Source organism: Cavia porcellus, unplaced genomic scaffold (genome assembly GCF_034190915.1).
Source record: "Cavia porcellus strain 051 isolate PalLab524CR breed Dunkin Hartley unplaced genomic scaffold, mCavPor4.1 scaffold_1, whole genome shotgun sequence".
Lineage (NCBI taxonomy): Eukaryota > Metazoa > Chordata > Mammalia > Rodentia > Caviidae > Cavia > Cavia porcellus.
Genome location: NW_026947484.1, coordinates 134,901,683 through 134,920,829, shown reverse-complemented (window position 1 = coordinate 134,920,829; position 19,147 = coordinate 134,901,683). Strand labels below are relative to the sequence as shown.

Sequence of the window (19,147 nt, the reverse complement as noted above, 5' to 3'; positions counted from 1 at the left end):
GAGGAGAGGGGAGGGAGGAAAAAGAGGAGTAGGAGGAGAAGGGGAGCTGATTATGGTAACACATGCCTGTAATCCCAAAACTCTGGAGGCTGAGGCAGGAGGATCAGTGGGAGTTTAAGGCCAGCCTGGACTACATAGCAGAACCTTGTTACAAACAAACAACAAAATATAAAAAGGGAGGAGGAAGGAAGGGAAAAAGAAAGTAAGTTTGTTTCTCAGGACATTGTCTTTTTTTCAAGTTTAGCTAACTCATCACATTTGAAATATTGATTTGGGAATGATCTGGAAGATATCAGACTTGTATATGAAAGATAGCTAATAGAAAATGCCAGAAAATTTTATAAGGTATATGTTTTTAAAATTATAACATATACAAAATTGAATTTATAGATATTATATATAATCATGAATTTTACTCCATGTGAGGCCTTTCTCCCTCAGAGTTCACACAAAAATCTCATTTTCTTTTTCTTTAAGGTGTCTGATGAGAATGAAATTCTACCACCTAAACTTCAAGCTGCCTTGATGCAGATTTTAGAAGAACGAAATGAAATCTTATCTCAGGAGCAAAATTTTTCACAAGGTATGAGACAAGTAATCCAATGATTTAAGTTTAAGACAGTAAATATTTTTTTAATACACAGCATTCTGCATAAGGATGTCAAAGTAGTATTATTTTTCCTGTATCTTGAAAACCTTACACAAGTAATCCAGTTTCCATGCTGATCTTTAATATGTCAGGGTCACTTTTATTTCAGGGCCTTTGCACTACGTTTATAGAATGCTATTTCTCCAGATAGTCACCTGACTGCCATCCTTTCTTGTTATAGGCTCATGCTCGTATGTGATTTTTTTTTTCCCTGAGTTCTTCCTGAGTGTGCTTTTTAAAATGGCACCTATTCTCCTAGCACATGCTAACCTCCTCTCCTAGCTTCATTTTTCCCATGACTTGCACCATCTGATGTGCTAGAGAGTGTAAGTTTTATGAGAATCATGGCTTCATTTTTTTCCTTTTTCTCGTGCATTTTAAATAGTATTTACCAGCTACTTAATAAGTATTTGTAGAGTAAATGGGCCAATAATATTTATTGGGTGCATAATCTGTGGCAGGCATTACGCTAACCGTTTAGCACACATTTTATTTCATCTTTGTAGTATCCTTTTAAGTAGATATTGTCATTTAATCTCCACAGATGAGGAAACTAGGGCTGTTTAATTAGGAAATAGTTAAAAAGGAGTAGATTTAGAGAAGAAAAAAGTTTCATTTTGGCCATTAGGTTTGAGATACTAATTGGATGTCCAATATTTTGCAGACTCCAACTAGAGATGTTAAGTAAGCATTTATATATATGCATTTCACATTCACAGGAAAGATTCAGGCTAATGATAAACAATTAGAAATTGCTGTTTTAAAGTTGTGGGACCATATGAGTTTACCTGATGCAATACTACCAGTAGGAAAAACAAAGATTTAGAATTCTGGAGACTGGGCGGCCTGGGGTGAGTGTGCCCACAACCATCCCGAGCCCCAAGAGTTTAAGATCCTGGCTCCTGCCGGCCAGGGAACTTCACAGCTTCCTGTCACACTCCACTGGCCTCGCAGGGCTTGGACCTGCTGCCCTACCCACAGAGACCCTTGGCTCAATCCAGGAGCCAAGGGCAGAGAAGAGGATTTCCAACAGGCCCAGGGGAAACCTTGGAATAACACTTGAAACATAGAAATATAGGAAAATGACAAAACAAAAGACCGAAATACAATCTCAATCCTCAAGCCCATCGCAAAAAACCATAGGAGCTATGTACATTGAAGAAAATATATGCCATACACCTGAAATATCTGAAATAATAGCAACTGAAATAAAGAAGCAACTCCGGGAAGCTTTAAAGAAATTCAAACTAGAAATAATCTCCCAGGTAAAAAAAGAAATGAAAGAGATGCTAAGCATATCTAAAGAAGACACAGTTTAAAAATTGAAAGAACTAAACAAAAAGAATCCCTAGATGAACAATATAAGAAACAAACAGAATACATGAAGCAGATGCAAAGAGATACACAGGAAATAAAAAATTCCATTGAAAGTTGTAAAAAATCACTTCAACAAAAGTGGAGATAGAATTTGAGACCTTGAAGACAAGATTGCAGCTAGTGAACAGGAAAGGAAAGATTTTTGAAAAATAACAAGGAATCAGGAAATAACAATTCAACAGCTGCAAGATGAGGCAAAGAAAAACAACATACGATTGATAGGGCTAAATGAAAAAGAAGGGGACAACATAAAGGATGCCAAGAGGATATTTAGAGAAGTAATACCTGAAAATTTCCCAAAAAGTCAATAAGAGAATGGAGTAAAGTATTTCAGATCCCAAAGGAAAATGATTTCCAGCCTAGACTGATGTACCCTGAAAAACTGTCCTTCAAAATGGATAGAGAAATAAGATACTTCCTTGACAAAGAACAGCTGAAGAACTTCATGATCACCAAGCCAACCCTGCAAAGAATACTGAAAGACAGTTTACATACACTTAGGAAAAAACCACTAAGCAAAACAGACAATTAAACAGAACAGAAAGAGACATGTCAACAATAAACCAGAGCATAAAGACAACATGTCAACAATAAACCAATATATAACATTATAATCATTAATGTAAATGGTCTCAATGCACCAATTAAAAGAAACAAACTGGCAGAAAGGATCAAGAAACAACATCCAACCATATGCTATGAGAAACCCATCTAACCCAAAAGGACACTCACAGACTGAAAATCAAAGGATGGAAAACAATATTTCATGCAACAGAAACCCCCCAAAAAGCAGGAGTAGCTATTCAGTTTGCAGACAATGTGAACTTCAAACCAAGAATGATCAGAAGAGATAAAGGTCATTACATACCGGTTAGGGGAAAACTTCAAGAAGAAAAGATAACAATCTTAAATATATATACACCAAATTCCAGAGCACCCAGTTATATAAAGCAAGTATAAATAGAAATGAAAAACCAAATTAGCAGTAACACAAAAATAACAGGAGACCTTAACACACCATTGACACCAAGGGACAGATCAACCAGACAGAAAATCAGCAAAGAAATAAAAGAACTGAATCACACCTGTGAACAAACGCCCTTGATAGACATACAGAGTGTTCTATCCAACAACATCAGAATACACATTCTTCTCAGCAGTACATGGGACATTCTCTAAAATAGACCGTATACTAGCCCACAGAATATATTTAAATAAATGCAAAAGAGTTGAAATTACCCCAGGTATGTTATTGGATCATAGCACCATAAAATTAGAAATTAATGATAAAAGAAACTGCAGAAATCCCCAAAACACATGGAAACTGAATAACACACTCTTATGCAATCAGTGGGTCACAGGGGAAATTAAAGAAGAAATTAAACAATACCTACAAGCAAATGAAAATACAAATACAACTTAATGGAATCTGTGGGATGCAATGAAAGCTGTCCTCAGAGTTCCAACATCAGGAAAACAGAACAAATACAAATAAATAACCTGATGCTACACCTCAGACATTTAGAAAAAGAAGAGCAAGTCAAGCCCAAAGCCAAAAGAAGGCAGGAAATTATAAAAATCAGGGCAGAAATTAATGCAATAGAGACTAAGAAAACAATTCAAAGAATCAATGAATCAAAGAGTTGGTTCTTTGAAAGAATAAATAAAATTTATAAGTACCTAGCCAACCTTATTTAGAAAGGGGAAGAAAAAGCTCAAATTCATGCAATAAGGAATGAAAAAGGCGAAATCACTACAGACCCTATAGGAAAACAGAAGATCATCAACACCTATTTTGAAAACCTCTACTCTCAGAGGTTTGATTACACAGAAGAAATAGACAGATTCCTAGAAATACATGAAGTACCAAAGCTAGGTCAAGAAGATGTAAAATTGCTGAATAACCCAACTTCTATTAATGAAATTGAAAATGTAACTTAAGTCCTTACCTACAAAGAAGAGCCCAGGCCCAAATGGATTCACTGCAGAATTCTACAAGAAATACAAAGAAGACCTAATGCCGACACTCCTCAAACTCTTCAATGAAATCGAAAGGGAAATAATACTTCCTAAGTCATTCCTGGAAGCAAATATTGCTCTAGTAGTAGACTCTGAGAAAGACCAACTAGGGGCTGGGGATTTAGCTCAGCGGCATAAGCACCTGTCTTGCAAGCAGGCGATCGTGAGTTTGATCCCTGGTACCGATAAAAATGATTAAAAATAAAATTGAGAAAGACCCAACTAAAAAAGAGAACTACAGGCCAATCTCCCTAATGAACACAGATGCAAAAATCCTCAATAAAATATTGGCAAACAGGATGCAGCAAATCATCAAGAACATTATACACCACAAGCAACTGGGATTCATCCCAAGCATGCAGGGATGGTTCAACATATGTAAATCAATAAATGTAATCTACCATATCAGAAAAGCCAAAAGTAAGAATCACATGATCATTTCTATAGATACAGAAGAAACTTTTGGTAAGGTCCAACATTCATTCATGATAAGAACCTTACAGAAAATTAGAATAGATGGTCTTTCCCTCAATATAATAAAGGCCATCTATGACAAACCAACAGTCAGTATCATACTAAATGGACAAAAACTGAAGGCCTTTACTTTAAAATCAGATACAAGACAAGGATGTCTCTTATCACTGCTCCTATTTAATATAGTACTGGAAATACTAGCCAGAGCAATTAGACAAGAGAGAGAAATAAAAGGGGTAAAGATAGGAAAAGAAGAAGTTAAATTATCCTTATTTGCAGATGACATGATACAAGACCCTTGAAGCTCCATTGAAAGACTCCTAGAAACAGTAAATAAATTTAGCAATATAGCTGGATACAAAATCAGTACTCATAACTCAATAGCATTCCTATATACTAACAACAAAATCACAGAGAGAGAAATAAGAGAAGCCACCCCCTTCACACTGGCATCCAAAAAAATGAAATATTTAGGAATTATTCTCACAAAAGAAGTGAAAGATCTATAGAGGGGAAATTATAATACACTGAAAAAAGAAATTGAAGAGGATCTCAGAAAATGGAAAGACATCCCTTGCTCATGGATAGGAAGAATAAATATTGTGAAAATGGCCATTCTCCCAAAACTTTTAAACAGATTCAATGCAATCTCAATAAAAATACCATCAGCATATCTCATAGATCTAGAGAAATCACTCCTGCAAATTATCTGGAAACAAAAGAGACTTGGAATAGCAAAGACAGTTCTAAGCAGCAAAGGCAAGGCAGCAGGCATCACAATCCCTGACTTGAAGTTATACTATAAAGCAACTGTACTAAAATCAACATGGTACTGGAATGAAAACAGATCTGAATCTCAATGAAATAGATTAGAGGATACGACCAGAACTACAAACATACTTAACCACCTTATCTTTGATAAAGGGGCCAAACATGTTCACTGGAAGCATGACAGTTTCTTTAATAAATGGTGTTGGAAAAACTGGTTCTCCATATGCTGAAAACTAAAACTAGACCCATGCCTATCACCATGTACTACATTAAAATCTAAGTGGATCAAAGATCTGAATATTAAAACAGAAACACTAAATCTAGGAAGACACATTGGGTAAAAACCTTTAAGACACATGGATAGGTAGAGAATTCATGAACAGGAATAAAACCGCACGGGAAATACTTCCCAGAATCAATAACTGGGATCACATCTTATTAAAAAGTTTCTGCACATCAAAAGAAATCTCCAGCATAGTGAAAAGAAAACCCCAAAACTGGGAAAAAATCTTAGTGAACTGTCCCTCAGACAAAGGACTTCTGTCTAAAACATATAAAGAATTAAAATAAGACCCCAAAATTCAAAGATCCAATCCAAAAATGGGCATCTGAGATGAATACACAGTTCTCAGATGAAGAAATACAAATGGCAGATAAATACATGAATAAATGTTCATTATCATTACTCATTAGAGAAATGCAAATTAAAACCACACTGAAATTCCATCATACTCCAGAAAGAATGACCAGGATCAAGAAAAATACCAACAACAAATGCTGGAGAAGCTGTGGGGAAAAAGGAACTCTCTTGCACTGTTGGTGGGAGTGTAAACTGCTACAACATTGTGGAAGTTAGTCTGGAGATTTCTCAAAAAGCTAGGATTTGAAGTCACATTTGTTTCAGCTGAATTCCACTTCTAGGCATGTTCCCAGAAGAACTGAAAACATCATACCACGGTGATGTATGTGTACCCATGGTTATAACAGCACAATTTGTAATATCCAGAACTTGGAAGCAACCTGTTTCCAACAGCTGAGGAATGAATAAAAAAGTTGTGGTATTTTTATACAATGGAATACTACTCAGCTATAAAGAATGATCACATTGAAATATTTATAAATAAATGGACGCAGCTTGAGACCATACGCATAAGCCAAATAAATCAAACGCACATGTATAAGTATCGAATAATTTCCCTAGTGTAAGAAATGGGTAAAATACATAAAAGTATGTGGTAATCATGATTCCCCATTATATCACTTTGAAGCCTTACAATGTTTTCATTCATTAGTTGGAATGGTTTGTTTGATTCTGGGTTGTCCGATTTTATTGTCTGTGATGGTATTAACAACTATTTTGACAAAAACAAGATATCATAATAGCTAGTGCTGATTTAATATCATCTTGTTTTGAAGTCCCACCAAGCTTTTGTTCTTGTCTCCATTGGTTTTATCATGTTGTATCTTATTGGATTTTATTACATGTGATAGTATAAACAAAATTTTTTATGGACAAGGAGATAATATAGTAACCATTGTTAGTTTTTTGTTAGTTGGTTCTGAATACCCTATAATACTTTCATTCTCTTGAATGGTTTTACACTGTCTTTTTATGTTTGATACTATAGTATATGAAGGTATACTCAAATATTTCAAGGGAAGAGACACTATAGTAGCTACTGTTAATGTCATGTTGTCTTGTGGTGAAACACTATGTTGCTTAAATTGTTTTGTTTTGACCTGTGTTGTTATGTCCTCTTTTATTTTAATCTTTTTTTGTAAATAAAAAAATTAAAAAACGAAGATTTAAGGATTAGGCTCTGGGATTGTTGGGAATAATATGGTTAGATTTCCAACATTTGGAAATTGGGAAAAAGAGGAAGATGTACCAAAGGAGACTTAAAAAGAAGCTAGAGAAAAACAGGAGTACGGGGAAGAGACATTAAAAATAAATTTAAAAAAACAATATGCAAAATCACAGAAGATGAATTCAGAAAGTATTCCATGATATAAAGGGGTTTGGGTTTGGGAGACCCTGATAATAGCAGATTTGGTGGAATGGTGAGAACATGAGATGGAAAAGGAGTCAAGGCAGAATTGGAGGGTAAGCATCGTGGTGCAGACCTGCAATCCCAGTACCTGAGAGGCCGAGGAAGGAGGATTAGCTTGAGTTTGAGGCCATCCTAGGCTACATAGTAAGCGGAACTATAACAAAACATCCTATCTCCAAGAAACAAAATAAAATAAAACCAAACCAAACCAATCTGGAGACAGTTGGAAAAGCATTCAGCTGATTATAAATTTTAAGTAGAAATACAACCATTTTTAGCCAAGGATAGTTAAAACATCCTTGAAAAAAAAATAAACTGAAGTGTTCATACTACTCTACATAAAGATTTATTACAAGGTCATAGTAATTAAGACAATTCAGCTTTGGTGCAAAAATAAATGGAGCAGTGGAGAGAGTGGGAAGTGCACAAGTGGAAGAGAACTTGACACGTGTCTGTGCAGTGCATATCCTTGGAGAAAGGGCGGTGTGTGCAGTAAATGACAAAGGGCAGTAGGTCTTCCATTTGAAAAGAAGTTAATATAGGTCTAGATACCACACTACCCAAAATTAATTCTAATGACTTAACTGTTAAAATAAAAGCTTTAAAATATTTTAAAAAATAGAATAATATTTAAAACTTAAAACTGTGACAGTGCTTAAAAATACAGCACAAGAGCACAGACTGTAAAGGAAAAGATTGGTTAAGTTGACTATGTTAAATCTTGTTTTGTTTTTGTGAGATAGAATCTCATTATATAGCTTAAGCTAGCCTTAAACTCATATGTGGGCTAGGCTAGCCCTGAACTCAAAATCCTTCTGTCTCAGCCTTCTAAAACTATGTTAAATCTTTAAAATTTCTTTTTATCAAGGGACACCATGAACAAGATAAAACAAATATGAAGTAGGTGACCTTGAGCTCACTGTGTAACTCGGGCTGCCCTTGAACTTCTACTGATCTTGCCATAACCTCCTGAGTATTGGGATTATAGGTGTGCACCGCCATTTCTGGCTAGAATTTGGTTTTTACAACTACAAATCATGACGTAAATTAAATCTTTCTTTCTTAATAAAAAACTGTAAGTCAGTAAAAAGGTAATCATATAGAAAAGTGAGAGGAAGATACCAACAAACAAGCATAGAAGGAAAAACCTGGGACTGGGGTTGTAGCTCTTTGGAAGACCACATACTTTGTGCACAAGGCCCTAGGCTCCAGGACAAATGAAAGGTGTGCAACATATGAAAAGATATAAAGCCTCATTAAAATCATGAAAATCTCTTAAAATGCTATAAAATTTTTATACCTATCATATTGGCAAAAATTTAAGTTTGTTAATCTCAAATCCTGATGAGGATATATAAATCAGTTCAGTCACTTTTAAAAAACTAAGTTGGCATTACCTACTAAAGTTAAAGGTATACATATTTTACAACCTAGAAACTCAGTATTTAAATATATATCCTAGAGAATCTGTTGCATATTATCATTAGGAAACAAGTACAAGAATTTTCACAGTAGCATTTTTGTGATAGCAAAAGTTATTAACAATCTAAATGTCCACCAGTAGGAAACTATAACATTAAAATGAATATTAAAAACACTGAATGAAACAATAAGTTGAATATGAAGTTTTATGTAATGTTCAAAGACATAGACTTAATACTGTGTTTTAGGGTTGGATACATATGTAGTGAAACTCAGCTCTCAAGCAGGAAAACATCAAATGGGAAACTCCAAATAAAGATCACCCCCTGTTGGAGGGTAGGAGAGTAACAGGGAGCTTCAGAGATTAGTGATGTTTCTAAGCTTTGTGTTCATTTCACCCAAATATCCATACAGGTAAAAGACTATATAAAGTACATACATTAAAATAACAATGGTAAAGAAATTCGTGATGGTTTTATTTTGTCCTTTTGAAATAGGTTTTCACTATGTAGTTCAAGCTGACCTCAGACTGACTTTGTAACTCAGGCTGGACTCAGACTTGCAATGATCCTCCTACGTCAGCTTCCTGAGTGCTGGGATTATAGGCATGGGCCACCATACTTGGTGACCATTTTCAAAAGAAAAGCAATTTAGAAGGAAATGGACACAACTCTGCTAAGAAACTGCCACTGCAATTGGAAGGGTTGGGAAAATGTTGAAGATAATAAATTCAGTGATGGGTTGTGCACTGTCAGCTACAGAAGGAGTTGATGATAAGCCTGTTATATGTAACAGAAACCTAGATTCAAATCAAACTGTAATCAGTAAGAGACCTTAGAAATCTGACCCCACACACAGCACAGATATGGATGGTTCAAGAGAGATAATGTAAGGGATCCCGTATTATATACCTGTGTCATGGTAGAACCTGACTAAACTTAGGTCACTAATTCCCAGCCCAGGTTAGAAACCATGGAAAAGAGCCAGAGACATGCTGAAGGGGAAAGGTACTATTTGAATGTGGAAGAATACAGAAGAGCCTTGAATTGAATCTGAAATTGAAATTTTGGCTGGGGATGTGGAAAGCAAAATACTATAGTATATCGTATATAGTCATGTGTTAACAGTCACCTGACTTGGAAGTTCAGCATCTCTATTCACTAGATACGATGACCCTAAGAAATTCCTTCAACCATTTGAAGCCTGTTTCCTTACCTTTGAAAGAGGAATGCTGATATCTATGCTTATTAATTGTATTTATAAACTCACTAAATGCAGTGCCTGATCTGTCTTAGGTACTCAGTAAATTCTTATTTTATGGAATAATAATGATGTAATGTAGGGTGGAAAATTACTAGGGAAATTTATTTTGTGGGTGTGTTAGCTTTCTTTCAATTACTGTTGCAAAATACCTGAGATAAACTACAGGAAGAAAGGTTTATTTTGGCTTATGGTTTCAGAGGTTTGTCCATGGTTTGCGTGCTCCATTATTTCTTAGCCTGTGGCAGAAGGCTGTAATGAAGCAAAGCTTACCTCTCACAGTGCCCTGGAAGGAATCGGGGAGAGAGAGACAAAGAAAAGGCAGAGAGAAAGGAGCAGGGATCAGATATAGTCCCCAAGGACATGCCACCATTACTTACTCTATTTCTAGTCCCATTCTAGTCCCATTTCTAAATTTCCATCACTTCCCAGCAATGCCATCACATTGTGAATAATGGATTAATACATGGATACAGTTAGAGCCTTTGTGATTTTGTCTCCTTCCAAAAGCCAGACTTTTGAACATTGCTGTGTTAGGGACCAACTTTTTAACATATGAGCCTTTAGAGTACACTCCAGAAACTTTTAACAGTAGGGAAATAGAATGGATTTAAATTTTTTCTGTAAAGGACTTTATTGGGACAACTGACAAAGTGAGTTTGATTTTAGATGTGGTTTTTTTAAAAGATGTGTTTCATTTGATTCATCATGGTCCAAAAAAATCTTGATGTTTGAGTTTTAGACAAATAGAATTCTTGTGCAAATGGAATGGCCAAATCATGATTAGTTATAGACAGCCTGAAAATTAGAAGGCAAAATACCAGAGCTGGTCACGTAAGATTGGTCATTACCAACATAACTGCTCTATCTCGGGGTCAGTTAACTTTTAAGGAAAAAAATATTGAAGACAGACAGTCTAAAAACCATGGTCAAGAAGATATATAAACAAATGCTTGGTCATAAGTGAAAGTAGGATGAAATCAGAAGAACATAAAGTGGATGAAGATGAAGAAAATGAGATGTTGAGCACAAATGCAGTATGGAGTAAAAAAGGGTAAAAAACAGAAAAGCAGATAAATTTGGTAGGTTCTCACTAGTGGCCTTGGAAAGACCAGATACAATGAAATCACAGATGTCTAAGCTGGCCTTTAAAATTGAATGAGAGTATGTGTGGGGAAAAAAATGAAGACCAGGATTCTAAGCTGTTTTCCTTTTGCAGGTCAGATTCATGTAGAAAAACTGAAAATGAGCATTTTTGGATTTATTTTTCAGTCTTTTATAATCTGTTGTCTTCGTGGGTCTGACTTCTGTAACCAGAGCCAGCATTTCCAGATAAGCAAAACCTAAAGGATTTTTCTCTTCTATTTATTTCTTTCATTTTGCAACAGATGTTACCCTCAATTCCCTGGTGTCTGAAGCATTTGTGAGGTTTTTTGTGGAGCTGGTGGGACATTATTCTTTGAACATGACTGTCACTGAACGTGGGGAGCGTGTATTCCAAAGGGAGCCATTTCGTAAATCCCACACTTCCCGACGTGTACGCCACTTCCTGGATCTCTTTATGGAGACTCAAATGTTTGCAGGATTCATCCAAGACCGAGAGCTTCGCAAAAGTGGGGTTAAAGGTCAGTTCCTATGATAGTCTTCCTTTATTTGATGAGTGCTAGAAAGGTTTGAATGTAATATAGACAATTAAAGTATTTGTAAATCTTCAGGGGCTCAAAATCTAAATTGTTTATTGTGGTAATTATTTATTTTGCAGTAACATTTTAGCTATAGAAATAACTGGTAATGAGAACAGAATTTTATTTAATTAAGTTCCAGTGTACATGTGTAAGTTTCACCAACATGAGTTTTCTTCCTAGGTTTGTTTGAAGTTCGGGCTCTCCAGTATTTGGAAACAATTCCTGAGTCTGAGCCTAGTGGGATGAACAGAATTTTGCGGAGTCTTGGTGAGTTGCTTTATTCTCCTATTAGTTAAATGTGACTGAAAAAAGCTTCTCAGTAAACAAGCTTCATCTCAAAAGGTTTTTTAATCAGATAGTACTGTAACTTCAAGTAGGCTGACCAGCAATTAAGGCCCTAGTTCCATCATGTTTTAGAAGAAAAAGTCTCTCAGAAATTAGGATTCCCCATCAGCATGTTTAGAGCACTTCTCTCAGGATCTCTGAACTATCCCTCTATGGTATATTTCCATGTCATGATTATTAATCGTTTTTTAAGTTATAGCTCTTGAAGAGCCTCATAAAAACCCTCTTCCCAGAAAAATATGCTTATGACACACGAATTTTATATGATGTTTGTAGATATCCCCCCAAGCCTATGAACTCTAGATTAAAAAGAGCTGATTTTAGGGCCTTTGAGACAAAAGAAGATATCTTGCAAGTCTTTAATTTTTCAGTTCTCTTTTAGTTACGGTTGTTCAGTATGATAGAGGAGAACAGTGGTACAAAGTATCAAAGAACATGTATATATTCTGTTATAGTAGGCTTTAAAATATATGCCTCTAATTAAGCCCTGTCTTTAATTAACTGAGAAGCCATGGGCAAATTATGCTTTTGGCTGTTACTTCATCCTTTATACCATAGGTCTAGATTAGATCAGTGGTTCTTAGCTCTAATAATAATCTACTGGGAGCTTAAAAAATTTTTCCATGACTGGCTGTAGTGGCTTTCCTCACAATAGCTGTCTTAGTTACTTTTCTTTCATTTCTGAGACCAAATACCCAATCCTCAGAGTAAAAGGGGAAAAGTTTATTTAGCTCACAGTTTGTAGAGGTTTTAATCCATAATTGGCTGGCGCTAAGGCAAGGTGGCTTGGGAGAGAGGCATCCCAGGGGAAAAAATAATTTATTGTGGCAGAAGACAACAAAAGCAAGTAAGGGAAGGGGTAGACAAGCCCCTTTCTGACCTTTATATTGTACGCAGTCTACTGGGATTAGGGCAGTACCAATCTAATCAGTGAACTGTTCCAGCAATCACGTGCCCTTCAGTGTGGCAGACTGTGGCCCTTCCAGGGGGAGAACCAGCAGCAGCTCCTGAGATCCGCGCCGTGTTGGAACTTAGGACACTGGGAAGCCAAGCAAGCACCTCCCCTCCCTGGTAAGCGGTGGTGGTCTGGCAGACTGCAGCCCTTCCAGAGGGAGAACCAGCAGCAGCTCCTGAGATCCACACCATGTTGGAACTTAGGATGCTGTGAAACCAAACCTGCCTCCCTGCTAAGCGATAGTGAACCTACTGATGCACGGCCTAGAGTCAGGTATCCCACTTGCCCTACCCTCCTTCTTCTGTCCCCCCATTATCAAATGGAAACCAGAAATCTGAGCGTCTCCTGGGAGGCTGACCATAGCAAATAAGGGGGACTTCCTTCTACCATCTCTTTGAAGGCAAATATTTTTATTACTATTTTGCTCTTTTCTGATTAATGGTACTGCCCTATTCAATATTCTGTTTTGATAAGTTCTATAATATTCTGTATTTCATTTTATTTTGATATACATGATTGAAAGAACAACTATTATAAAGATAACAAAATATACTGTGATACCTATTACTGTTATCCCGGTAACCTGCTGTGAAGTTCTGTACCAGTTTCACTGTACGATCTTAGTTGGCGTTATTCTGTCTTGTTCTGTTGCATACATTCAAAATAAAATTTTAAAAAAAATCACGTGCCCTTAATCCCAGCATGATACCATGAACTAATTACATACTGCAGACTCAGCCACCTCTGCAAAAGCCCTAAAACTGCATAAGGCTAAGGGTGGATATCTAGGCATAAACCATCACAATAGTCCACCCGTTGTCCTCCAGAGTGTTTTTTTATTTTGCTTTTGCCTCTTACTCAGCCCAAGTTTGCTCTACATAGCCATATTATCCTTTTCACTTTTACTTTTTTCTACTCTTTACTTTTTTTCAAATAAATTTTATTGCCATCCAAAAAGAGAAAAAAATTCCTTTGTACTTTAGAAAATCCCTGGAATGTAAATCAGGTAAGTTTAAACTATAGTTAAGGTTGAAAACCTCTGAATTAGATTATGTCTGCCTTTTTTTCTGCCTCTGCAATTAAGACACTTGGATTTTTTATTGACTGAACACAGTAGTTGATAGTTTTTTATATGCATCTATCTTTTTTATTTTATTTTTTTAATTTCATTTTGAAAATAGTAAAATACAACAGATCAAGACAGAATAAAGCCAACTAAGATTGTACAGTGAAATTGATACGGAACTTCACAGCAGGTTACCAGGATAACAGTAATAGTTATCACAGTATATTTTGTTATCTTTATAATAGTTGTTCTTTCAATCATGTATATCAAAATAAAATGAAATACAGAATATTATAGAACTTATCAAAACAGAATATTGAATAGGGCAGTACCATTAATCAGAAAAGAGCAAAACAGTAATAAAAATATTTGCCTTCAAAGAGATGGTAGAAGGAAATCCCCCTTATTTGCTATGGTCAGTCTTCCAGGAGATGCTCAGATTTCTGGTTCCCATTGGCTAATGGGGGGACAAAAGAAGATGGGTAGGGGAATGGGATGTTTGACTCTAGGCCGTGCACCAGTAGGTTCACTATTGCTTAGCAGGGAGGCAGGCTGGTTGCTTGGTTTCCCAGCTTCATAAGTTCCAACATGGTATGGATCTCAGGAGACACTGGTGGTTCTCCCCTGGAAGGGCTGCTGTCTGCCACACTGCAGCCACTTACCAGAGAGGGGAGGTGCTTGCTTGGCTTCCCAGTGTCCTTAGTTCCAACATGGTGTGGATCTCAGGAGACACTGGTGATTCTCCCCCTGGAAGGGCCACAATCTCATTAGTTGATAGTTTGATAGTCAGCTTTTCATTATTGTAAGAAAATACCTAAAATAATCAAAAAGAGAAAAAGCTGGGAATGGTGGCACATACCTGTAATCTCAGTACCCTCAGAGGCTGAGGCAAGAGTTTTGTAAGTTAGAGCCCAGTCTAGGAAAATTACTGGGACTGTGTCTCAAAATAAAAACAGGCTGGGGATATAGTTTAGTGCAAAGGCCCTGTGCCTAACCCCCAGTAGCATCAGAAAAGAAAAGAAAAAGAAGAAAATTTTCTTTTGGCTCATAATTTTAGAGATTTTATTGCATGGTAATTTAGCCTTCATTTCATTTGAGCCTCTAGCAAGGCAGTACCTCATGACAGGACAATGTGGTGGAGGAAGCCACTCACTGTGTGGTGGCTCAGAAGCAAAGAGAGACAGGAAAGTGCTAGGGTCCCAGCATTCTTGGCAAGGGCACACCTCAGCCACATAGCGAGAATTCCAGAAGACTCCACCTCTTAAAGATTCCAAACTTCCCAGTAGTACCAGGCTGGAGACCGGATCTCTAACACATGAGCCTTTGAGATAGTTGCTGAACCTTGGGTTATCCTGAACGAGTAGCCTGTTAATCCATTATCTTAAATAAAACACTGTTAACAAAAATAAATGGGAGTGTTCACTCTACCTCTTTCTCCTTTTAGGAAGTAAAATGAAATTTCTGCAGAAGAAATGAATCTTTGTCTCCATCTTAAATAGAATGAAAAGTGCCAAAGAAACTGTTTGTCCAAGGGTCAGGATACCTTTGAAGAATTGTAAAAAACCCTTGAAATTTTAAAAGGTTAAGGAGCAGGTCGAGTTCAAAAAGGAAGACTTTCTGTTGCTGCTGCACAATCACTGGAAAATTGTTGGAAGTAATTTGGAACTATGCTGTCTACTGCTTACACCTTTTTTTTTTTTTTACAGTGACCTTTTCTGTTTGACTCTTGGGCTTACTTTCTGCTATATGCTTAGTTCTTAAAGGCTGTTGTCTTTACAAGGGAAAAGTTGTTACTAAATATCTTTTTTAAATAAAAAGCTTAAAGATGATTCTAATGAATAAAGGCTGGAAGGGGCTGGCGATTTAGCTGAGCAGTACAAGTGGTTGCCTGGCATGAAGTGATGAGTTTGATCCCTGGTACCAAAAAAAAAAAAAGAAAAAGGCTGGTGTTGGAGTACTGGAGAGACATGGTTGAAATGGCAGTGACTAGCCTTACGCACACAATTCTCATCACTGAAATATCATGGCAGCTTTAAACCCAAGAGCTAAAAGCCAGGCGCTATGGCACCATACCTGTAGTTCCAGCTACTTGGTGGGTGAGCCAGTTGGATCATGAATTTTGAATTCAGCCTGGACAACAGTGAGATCTTGTCTCAAAATAAAATAAAAATTTCAGTAAGACCATGAGTTTTTTGAACTTACAAACTGAAATATATTCATCATTTATCTTTTTTTGGTCTAATATCCTGTCAAGGGGAATCTCTTATGTGAAAGATTTTGTAGTGAGTAGACATACTGCAGCTCCTCCTCCACAATGTATGGCACTTAAGTGACTTGTCCCTCACGTGTCAACATTACAGTCTAAATATAATAGCTAATGCAGAAATATTCTTTCAGCCATGTATGGTGCACACTGATAATCCCAGCACTGGGGAGGCTGGGGCAGGACAGTTATTGTGAGTTAAAGGCCAGCCTTTATTACATAATGAGACTATCTCAAAACTACCATCCTTACAAGGACATGGAAACTAGCTTTTTTGTGTGTCCACTATTTGGCATGCAATATGGTGTATGTATATATATCATTTTATTCAAGCCTTATATCAATTCTGAGATATTTGCATGTTTTATTGACGAAGACACTATAATTCAAAGAAACTAACTTAGTTATACAATTCAGATAGACATGAAGCAAAGACTTAAGAACACAAAAACTTCTTTAGTCTTAAGAGTTGAAAATATGAACTCTGTGGGATTACTAATCAGCTATTTTAAAGGTTTTTTTTTTTTTTCCTTAAGTGTCCAGAGCTCACCTCAGTTCAGATAAGGGACTTTAAACTATAAGCATCTAGATGAGGCAAACACTTCACCACTCAATTATACCCCCAGTGTGAGACCTGTTTTTTCGACAGTAATAAGGAGTGAACCCAGGGCCTTCAACCTGAGCTGCATCCCCAGCATTTTTATTTTGAGGCAGAGTCTAGCTAAATTGCCCAGCCTAGGCTCCAACTTTTGATCTTCCTGCTTCAGCGTCTGAGAGTGCTAGGATTACAGGTATGTACCATCACTGTGCTTGACCCACTGTAAGATTCCTTTAAAAATTATTGGATTTTTACTGTAATTAAATGTGACTCAGAATATGAACATTTCCTGAGCATATACTACTTAATCACCTACATCTTTAATATATATAGCAGCAGTAGTGATTGGTTTTTGTTTTGTCTTTTTGAGACAGGGCTTCACTATGTAGTTCAGGCTGGCCTTGAACTCAAGTTGTAGCCCAAACTGGCCTCAAACTTTCAGCAATCCTTGTGCCTCCACCTGCCGAGTGCTTGGGTGACAAGTACGCATTACTACACCCACCAGCAGAAGTGACTGGAAAGAGTTTGTCAGTGATGCAATATTCGTCAGTAAATGTTATACCAAATGTCAGCTGTTTAATGTTTGTTTATGGTTTTAACTGGCATAGAATATAGTCATTCAAATTTACAAAACCTTATAAATTGTATGATAGTTTATTGACTTGTATAGTGTTGTCAGTATGAACCAGTGAGGTATGCTTAAATGACTCTGAAGCAGACACCATGTAAAACTGGTGCTGTGTAATATAGTTCCTGCAGATGTGGGTCCAGGGATTAGACTGGGCCTGTGTCTTTTTAAACGTTGATTAAACAGCTTACCCCCATGGGGGCATCTATCAAACATTTCCCCATTTGGTCTCTGATACCCCAACCTTAAAGGAAAAATTAGAGATTGAGGATTCATAACATGGGGATAGGAGGGTTTACTGTAGGGAGTCTTGTCTGTGCCTCTGCAGGGAGACTTTGCTTCAGGGATGACAGCGTTATGTTCATCATGCAGTCTGAAGCTGCTTCTTTATGTCGGTTGAGTTTTGATTTTTGTAAAGTATTGTGAATTCTGGATATGTTTGTAAAAGAACTGCTCGAGAATTGTATAAAATGTTTACAGATATTTTAATGAATAAAGATATTAAATCTCGGGGAATTTGAAATAAAATATTTAAAATGTAAAGATCTTTTACGCCATTTAAATGTATAGATAGGCAGTGCATTTACCTGGTGGCAAATTAGAAAGATGATCTGAATCTATCCTAACAGGTTTAGTAACTGTGGCCAGCATTTTCACGCTTTCAGCACAAAGGCTAGACTGCACACAAGACATCCATCTCAACGATTGTTTTTCTTTTCCTGTTTAGTCAAAGGGAGGCTGCTTAGTCTGGGGACCAGTAGAAAAGTGCACTGCAGCAGCTTGAATGGGTGGCAGGCAAAGAAGAGGCAAAGCCACTGGTGTTGGTATTCTAGACTCTGCAAAGACAAAACGGATGAGCTTTTAAAAGTGAGATACAGTTACCAGTCTCGCTTAAAGCTTGACCATTCTAATGGAACTTTAATTTACCTGGGAGGAAATTTTTTAGGACGCTGAGGACGACAAGGATACACAAGAAAATACAAGAGAAAAACTCGGCACCGTGAAAGAGGCGTTGGTGGAGGAAAAGGCTGGCTTAACGAATAAATGGAGTTTGGAAACCAGTTTTGCTTTTTTTTTTTTTTAAAGTGTCTCAGTTGTGGCTGACAGTGAAGCCCAGGCTAGCCTCAAACTCCAACGATCCTCCTCTCGCAGCCTACAATTACTAGAATTAAAGGCATGCGCCACCATGCCCAGCAGAAGTCAGCTTTTCTCTTCCTAACATACATTTTTTGTTTGGTTGGTTTTGATTTTTCATTGCTGTCTTTGAGACAGGAATCTCACTAAGTAGTTCAGGCTGGTTTTGAATTTACTTTGTAGTCGAGGTTGGGCTCGAACTCGCGGCAATCCTCCTGCCTCGGTCTCCAAATTGCTGGGGTTACAGGCGTGGGCCACAACGCCCAGCTCTTCCTATACGTCTTGTAACGAGTTTCTTTCACAAGTGTCAATCCGCAGAAGACGAAAAATCCCAGTTCCACTTGCTTGTTGCAAACCGCAGGCCACAGGAAATAAAGGGAGAGAGGATTGGCTAACGAGAGGAAGTTGGGATGTTTGAGGGCACTCTGGGACGTAAGGGCGAGACGTCAC

General features: G+C 37.1%; 1 protein-coding gene and 1 long non-coding RNA gene across 3 annotated transcripts in view; one reads left to right on the top strand and one right to left on the bottom strand.

Moving 5' to 3' along the window:
• Dennd2c (DENN domain containing 2C) overlaps positions 1-18,079 on the top strand; it is a 118,424-nt gene extending 100,345 nt beyond the window's left edge. For both annotated transcript variants that reach the window (XM_005007888.4, XM_063255819.1), the window contains exons 16-19: positions 478-583; positions 11,412-11,648; positions 11,889-11,975; positions 15,519-18,079. In XM_005007888.4, coding sequence (XP_005007945.1) covers positions 478-583; positions 11,412-11,648; positions 11,889-11,975; positions 15,519-15,550 — 462 coding nt within the window. In that variant the 3' untranslated portion in view covers positions 15,551-18,079. The remainder of the gene's footprint in view (positions 1-477; positions 584-11,411; positions 11,649-11,888; positions 11,976-15,518) is intronic.
• Positions 18,025-19,147, bottom strand: LOC106025559 (uncharacterized). Its single transcript, XR_001199159.3, has 2 exons — positions 18,491-19,147; positions 18,025-18,399 (listed from the first exon to the last, which is right to left on the bottom strand). It is a non-coding gene; the product is annotated as an uncharacterized LOC106025559 (long non-coding RNA).